Raw genomic sequence first — 8,134 nt, 5'->3', positions numbered from 1 at the left:
TGTTGCATTTATATTTTTGTTCAGTATACTGTATAACATCCTAGGAACCAGTAGCCTACTGCTGTTACTAGTAGATCCAGTGAAATGATGCCAAACGAACTGTTTCTTGCATAAGACAGGAATGAATGAATGGTCTTTTGTCTTCATCACTCACGATTAACAATTCTAAACTAATCATAGGGGATTTCACCACAATGGAAGTTGTGTTCTGATTCACTTAGGATTGTTGACTCTCAATGGATTTGAACATGCAAATGACTGTCCTATTAAGAGAACTCACATGTGCTCATAGGAGTAATGATATTCACAATATGTTTCCATAAATGTCAATTAACCCAGTAAGACTGCTTTCATTTAATTAAAGAATTACCCTGTTCTGTTCAGTACTGATTGTCTAGTATAGCATCGATGATTCGTATCATCGATTGGACAGTCTTTTTGTTGACATGTTTTTATCAGAAATGACTAGGTGATATGGTGGTTCTATTGCCGTTGTATTTTAAGATGCTACTCGTTGAGATACACGTCAGCCTCAACTGAGAAGCGTTTGGTTAAAAATACATAACCCAAAATTAAACAATTTCTTACAGGTTGTATTCATGCTCAGTGAGATATGTGGCATGAGGATGACTGGCATTTATTATTCTAACTGTGTAGCCTTGCCAGCCAAAATGTAGAGGTGGCGGTCAGTTGATTTGGCTCAAACACATTCTGTTGGAGGTGGTTCATAACAGTAAGTGATGTGGGAGTGAGGAACTGAGGATGGGGAGTGTATACAGACATTTACTGCAGATCAGCCAATGAGAAGCGCTAACACATGCTAGCAATGCTAGGACCAATGCAGAAGATACTGTATGTAATATAGTGTATGTATTCACATAACCATTAGTCAGTGAGATGTTGAATTACAGTAGTGAGCTTCTCTTTCTGTAGGCCTGTATTTCTGTATCCAATGGCACTGCTTCACAGTATCGTTACAATGAGGCGGGGAATTTTACTGTGTGAAAAAGCACAGGCATCTGTGAAAGAATGTAGAGGTGAAGTCTAGGTCAATCATGGAAATAACAGACCAGATGATTTTGTTTATTCAAGTATGCTTATAATACTAGAAAATACTAACAGCAGGCTGAAGACAATAAGGCACAAAGTTCAATAACATTTCACAAGTTTAATATTTACAATTTTCTTAAACATCTGTCATTACAGTGTTCCAAAGAAACTAAAATCCTACCTCCAGAACATGAACACATTTTCACCAGAAATATAGGTTACCAGTTTGTGCAGCACACATACCTATGCTCTGGATATGGGAGGCTACATATCGTAACCATTCGGGCTGGGCGATTAGCGATGAACAATATCATGAAAGCTACGTATATGAAGAAAAAACCTGTTGTACAAGTTCTTTAAACTAGTACTAAAACCATTCTGAACCAGTTAGTGACCTAGTTTAAGCCTGCACAGCTTTACGAAAACAGATTGTGTGTTTTGGGAATGCAGAGCTGTAGTGCAATGCCATGTAATGGTGAAATCTGACATATACATATTGGTGCACATCACAGAAGGTTGGTGGCGCCTTAATTGGGGAGGACGGGCTCATGGTAATGTGGAGTGGAATAGTATCAAATACATGGTTTCCATGTGTTTAATGCCATTACATTCACTCCTTTCCAGCCATTATTATGAGCCGTCCTCCACTCAACAGCCTCCTGTGGTGCACATCCACAATGTAAATACACAATATAAGCCCCAGCCATAATAACCACCATGTCATTTCCCCAAATCTGTATCCCAACCACATTTTCAACCACACAATCTGACATTCATGTATCAATGTTACACTCCAAAGAAAATAACCGTTCAAGTATTCTCTTGCTGGTTGGTTTGCAGAGACCACTGAAAGGTTGATCTGCTATCCACCGATGCACATTACTGTCCATCACACTTAGCAGGTACCACATGCTTTTACAAAACCTGCAGGGAAGAAACACTGCTTTTCTTCCAAGCACTTTTTGTTTCTGTTATCGGTATTATAATAATAACTCAATTTTGTGTTCCGAAGCCATGGTTACTGGTCTCCTATGCATGACCATGCAGTGAGTAAGGAGCCCCATAGGTGGCCATTGTTACAATATAATTCCAAGCACTGCTTAACTGTGCCTACCTCCCATTCTCCAGTCAGTCCATATCAGCCTGGCCAACTCTAATCACCATTAACCAAACAACTCCAAAACGATGCTCAGTGCAGCTTGTATTACAGTATATCAGTGAAGGATGCTTGGGCTTGATGATCTAGAGGCGGACCTGACAAGGCTGACCGTGAAGCTGCACTGGTGGCAGATGGGACAAGAAGTCAGTCTTTGCAGACAGTGGGAATTTGGGCAAGCAGATGGTGTGATAATGGGATGGCATCTCCATGGAGTGGATCTTTACAGTCAGACAGTCTGAACTGAAATGGAGAGGGTATCAACCCTACAACCATCATGCCTGTGGAGTGGGCATCAATCACAGGTCTCAGATGTAGAGGGAGCCATCGGCTGGCCCCACATAGCCCGCCCCAATCAGCAGCACATCAATCAGGGTCCAGATGCCCAGGCCACCGAAGCTGAACAGCTTGCCCAGACCCTCTCTCCACTGGCCTAGATAGAACCGGTCAGCCCCAAATCCACCTAGTGTAATGCTGCAGATAGAAACACAACAATAACACAACTGGGATTCTACTGCTAACAGTGAAGAGCATAGATGACATGGATATCTAAGCGGCAAGGCACACCATATTGAAAGTCGGCCGTAGACCACCTTCTTGGTGTTGACAACGGGTGGCAAATCAACATGTACAATTGTCGGGAAATTAAAAGAAAATGACGGCTGATGTTTCTGTTGTCAGAGGCGGTAAGACGGACACACGCTGTTTTTAACCTTCATCATCACGGCTTGTTTTGTCCTTAAAAGATTTGAGTGACTGTTGTGCTACCAAAGTCACTCATTTATTTTACAAATTAAAGGATTTTCATGAATATTTTTCTCAAGGATAAAGAAGTTTTATAAAAAGACTCAAAGTATAAGAAACCCAAAGAAACGATTAGAAAGTTATAACACACTTAAGCCAGGTGGGGTGATCTTAAAGGGGGGGCTGAACTCATCGATTTCCCCTGGGTTTGTGCTACTCGTTAAGAAAAAAAAAAGTTTTATCTTGGAGGTGTGGTTCGATGTGGGTGTGTTATGTTAGCTATATCGTAACCTGGACTCTATTGTTGTTTGTCCCTCTACAGTCACCGTAGCTAAAATATCCCAAACAGCCACTGTACTTTCAATAAGGGATTGCGTGACGAATAGCGTAACAAAAGCGTAACGCAGCATTACAACAATAACGTGATTGGTCAAAAATCCCATGCTCCGTGCATTATGCATTTCCTCCTTACTAGACTATCTTTGATGACAGTTGTGTTTGTGATGCTAACGTTAGCTCACGAACGTTTGAGTTGGAAAAAACCCATCCGTTTATAATGAAGTCTTATTCTTTCAACCCAAGACTGTCAATTATTGGTAGTTCTGCTGCCTGTAAAGAAATGGGCAGGGCTGTAGGTTGATTCTGCTGCTACGATTGGATAGCATGCACTGCAGCACACGTGCACCTGTGCTCTGGATGATTTGAGTATTGCAAGCTGTGCCAGACAGCAGTTCTGTGTGGGCAGAATTGAAATCTAAACCCAACCCAAGGAAAACACTGTTGTTCTTGATTTCGTAAATCAGTTTTGTAAGATACAGACTTAAAATGTTGTCCTAATTACACTTTGTAGTCAGTTTTGGCACCAAAATAAATGTTTCTGACTAATATCGATGCCACATAGGCCATTTTCAACCAGATAAGCCATTTTTTTGTTTCAGCCTTCCTTTAAAACCTCTACGGGATCGGTGTCCCCCCCACGTGACGGTTGAGCTAACTTGGCTAATGCGATTAGCATGAGGTTGTAAGTAACAAAAAAATTCCCAGGACATAGACATATCTGATATGGGCAGAAAGCTTACATTCTTGTTAATCTAACTGCACTGTCCAGTTTACAGTTGCTATTACAGTGAAATAAAACCATGCTATTGTTTGAGAAGAGTGCACAATTATGAACTTGAAAATGGATTAATAAACCAATTAGGCACATTTGGGCAGTCTTGATACAATATCTTGAACAGATATGCAATGGTTCATTGGATCAGTCTAAAACTTTGCATATACACTGCTGCCATCTAGTGGCAAAATCTGTACCTGGGCTGGAATAATACATTATGGCCTTTCCCTTGCATTTCAAAGCTAGTAAAAATAATAATTTAAAGCATATATTTTTCTTTGTATTATCTTTAACCAGATCTAATGTGTTATATTCTCCTATATTAATTTCACATTTCCACAAACTTCGAAGTGTTTAGTTTCAAATGGTATCAAGAATATACATCTCCTTGCTTCAGGTCCTGAGCTACAGGCAGTTAGATTTGGGTATGTCATTTTAGGCAGAAATTGAAAAAAGGGGTCAGATCCTTAAGAGGTTTTGACAGTGTGCTTGTGCAGGAGTCTTACCTGAGTGCCAGTGCTGTAGACCACTTGTACCCTCCTGTCCAGTTGCAGTACAAACGTTTCTGAAATACTCTTTTACCTGAGAACAAAAGACAGTTGTAATGAATGCACTTGGCCAGTATACACTCCCCCCCATACGCACTTGGCTAGTATACACTCCCCCCCCCCCCCCCATACGCATTTGGGCAGTATACACTCCTCCCCCCCCCCATACGCACTTGGCTAGTATACACTCCCCCCCCCCCCCCCCCCCCCAATACGCATTTGGGCAGTATACACTCCCCTCCCCAATACGCATTTGGGCAGTATACACTCCCCCCCAATACGCATTTGGGCAGTATACACTCCCCCCCAATACGCATTTGGGCAGGATGCACTCCCCTCCAATACGCATTTGGGCAGGATGCACTCCCCTCCAATACGCATTTGGGCAGTATGCACTCCCCTCCAATACGCATTTGGGCAGTATGCACTCCCCTCCAATACGCATTTGGGCAGTATGCACTCCCCTCCAATACGCATTTGGGCAGTATGCACTCCCCTCCAATACGCATTTGGGCAGTATGCACTCCCCTCCAATACGCATTTGGGCAGTATGCACTCCCCTCCAATACGCATTTGGGCAGTATGCACTCCCCTCCAATACGCATTTGGGCAGTATGCACTCCCCTCCAATACGCATTTGGGCAGTATACACTCCCCTCCAATACGCATTTGGGCAGTATACACTCCCCTCCAATATGCATTTGGGCAGTATACACTCCCCTCCAATACGCATTTGGGCAGTATACACTCCCCTCCAATACACATTCGGGCAGTATACACTCCCCTCCAATACACATTCGGGCAGTATACACTCCCCTCCAATACGCATTTGGGCAGTATACACTCCCCTCCAATACGCATTTGGGCAGTATACACTCCCCTCCATACACATTCGGGCAGTATACACTCCCCTCCATACACATTTGGGCAGTATACACTCCCCTCCATACACATTTGGGCAGTATACACTCCCCTCCATACACATTTGGGCAGTATACACTCCCCTCCATACACATTTGGGCAGTATACTCTCCCCTCCATACACATTTGGGCAGTATACACTCCCCTCCATACGCATTTGGACAGTGAAGCATTTGGCTCTATACTCCAGCATTTTAGATTTGGGATAGAATGTTTTATTTGAGGGTATTTTCATACATATCGGTCTTAAAGCACTTCCTGTAACTAGTCCCCCCATTTGAAGAAGTCATAAGTATTTGGACAAACTAACTTATAGTGAAGTCAAAAGTTTAGAATTTGGTTCCATATTCCTTGCATGCCAAAACTACATCAAGCATGTGACTCTATAAACTTGTTGGATGCGTTTGCAGTTTGTTTTTCCCAATAGGAACTGAATGGTGAATAATGTCTTGTGCCATTTGAGTCACTTTTATTGTAAGTAAGAATAGAAGATGTTTCTGAACACTTCTACATTCATGTGGATGCTAACATGATTATAGATAATCATGAATCAATTATGAATAATGATGAGTGAGACGGTTAGAGGCACAAAGATCATACCCCCCAAAAAATACCATTCTCCCGGGATATCGGTAATGGTGTGAGTTTAGCATGTTTTGTTGTAGCCTCAATCTCACTCATTATTCATGATTCATTCATGGTTTTTTCTTAATAATGGCATTATCAGGATTAATTGTATTCAGAAGTATCTTATCTACTCAGAAATAAAATTATCTTATCTACTCAGAAAGAAAATGATCATCATTCAGTTACTTTGACAAAATATAACCCAGAACACAACCAAAACAAACTGCAAATGCATCCAAGGGGTTTGTAGAGTCACAAGCTTGATGTAGTCATCGCGTGCAAGGAATATTGGACCAAATACTAAACATTTGACAAAATACTTGACTTCTTCACATGGGTGGGACTACATACATAATGTGCTTTCATTTCTAAATGGTAAAATATATGTATGAAAAGACCCTCAAATAACAGGTGACATACTTCTGGACTGTTGCCTCATGAAACACTTGATCTCATCACTGTCCAAATATATATGAGGGGCATGTATGTATTTGAATAATAATGAACCAGACACACTGTACAGTAAGTGTATACCTAAGCAGTGTACGTGGTCCAGTACTTGGCAGGTGGCATTGTAGCATTTGCGGGGGCAGGCAACGGTCATACAGCTGGTTGAGTTGGAGCATCTGTACTGAGACAGGTCCAGCTGCCAGCAGAACTGGCACGTGATAGACAGGGAGAAGTTGGTCTGCTGCTTCCCCGACTCCGCCTGCAAGCAGAGAAAAATAAACAGCATACTGAAGCATCAACAGCACAATGACAAAGTGCTACAGTTACGTACTTTCTTTGTAAATGGAGCTCCTTGTTCTTTGTCAAGAACAATCTGTGTCCAACTGGCGAAATGAACTCACTGTGCAGTGGACTCCTCTCTTGGCCTTGCAAGAGAAAGACGCTAGTTTACCATAGCTACAGTTGTGGTGATAGCTGCAGTTGATGCAGTCAGCAGGCAGTCTGTTGCATTGACCCCCACTGGGGCATTTGGCAGCATAGCCATCTGAATCAGTTGGAGATGCTGCAAAACAATTCACAAGATTATAGGTTGTCCCATGGACCTCATTCAGTAACAGCACACTAAAGAGGCACTGTCAGTGTCAACATGATAAAAACATCCCATGGATGGAGATTTTACCAGATGATGGAGAAGGAACCACCGGGCTGGTGATGACTGGCTGAGCATCTCGGCTGTAAGGGGGCTCCTGGCCCACGTGTGGGGAGCTCAGGTACCCTGGAAGACAGGAGTTGGCATATAAGGGGGAGGGTGCATCATGTAGTTAGCTGTTATAGCTAGCAAGCTAATAAACACAGCTTGCTGGAGCAATTGTACATGTTAGCTAGCTTGCCAGATAAAATACAGTAGGAACAGAATACAGTAAATTGTCTGTAGACCTGCAGACTACCATTGTGTGGATACTAGCCATAAGCTCTTGTTACCTAGCTAGCTAATGTAATGCGTTATGCCAGCTAACCACTTTGCTAGCTAACTAGCATGGGGGGGGGGGGGGGGGGGGGGGGGAAATCACAGATGAAGCTTAGCCCTGGTTTATACAAATCCGTTTTAGCATATGTGATGTTACATAGTCTTACCATTCACACATTGCAAACATAGATCCAAAAATAACAGTGTTATGATTCCATGGGCTTTTAGGCAGCGTCTTCTCTCAAATGGCCAAATCTGACTGACGGTAGCCATTGTGCTAACGTAAATCAACTTCAATCCCTTTCTTAGCCTTGTGACCCGCCCATTTAAAGGGGACGCATGAATTTACTTCTTGACGTCAAGATTATTTAAGAGCAGAGACCTCAAGAGGGTCAAAGTAGATTTTTTGTCAAATGAAAAATGATAAAAGTTACTTGCATCTCCAATGAAAAATAAGACAAAAGGGGAGGGAAAACGTTGAGGCAATATTTTATTCCAAGATACAATCCAACAAGAGGACAGAGCTACTTCATGATTTTATTTAATATTTCCCAAAA

General features: G+C 42.2%; 1 protein-coding gene across 1 annotated transcript; it reads right to left on the bottom strand.

Annotated features, from left to right (window-relative positions):
• Window positions 1-1,153: 1,153 nt before the first annotated feature.
• On the bottom strand, window positions 1,154-7,903 carry LOC106587559 (TM2 domain-containing protein 3). Its single transcript, XM_014176064.3, has 6 exons — window positions 7,745-7,903; window positions 7,290-7,385; window positions 7,012-7,172; window positions 6,695-6,869; window positions 4,571-4,646; window positions 1,154-2,680 (listed from the first exon to the last, which is right to left on the bottom strand). The coding sequence occupies exons 1-6, from the start codon at window positions 7,848-7,850 to the stop codon at window positions 2,515-2,517; spliced, it is 780 nt and encodes a 259-aa protein (XP_014031539.1). The 5' UTR covers window positions 7,851-7,903; the 3' UTR covers window positions 1,154-2,514.
• Window positions 7,904-8,134: the final 231 nt, after the last annotated feature.

The sequence above is a fragment of the Salmo salar genome, chromosome 26 (genome assembly GCF_965601325.2).
Source record: "Salmo salar chromosome 26, fSalSal1, whole genome shotgun sequence".
Taxonomy (NCBI): Eukaryota; Metazoa; Chordata; class Actinopteri; order Salmoniformes; family Salmonidae; genus Salmo; species Salmo salar.
Note: the sequence above shows the minus strand (reverse complement) of the source record. Positions and strands in the feature narration are given on the sequence as shown.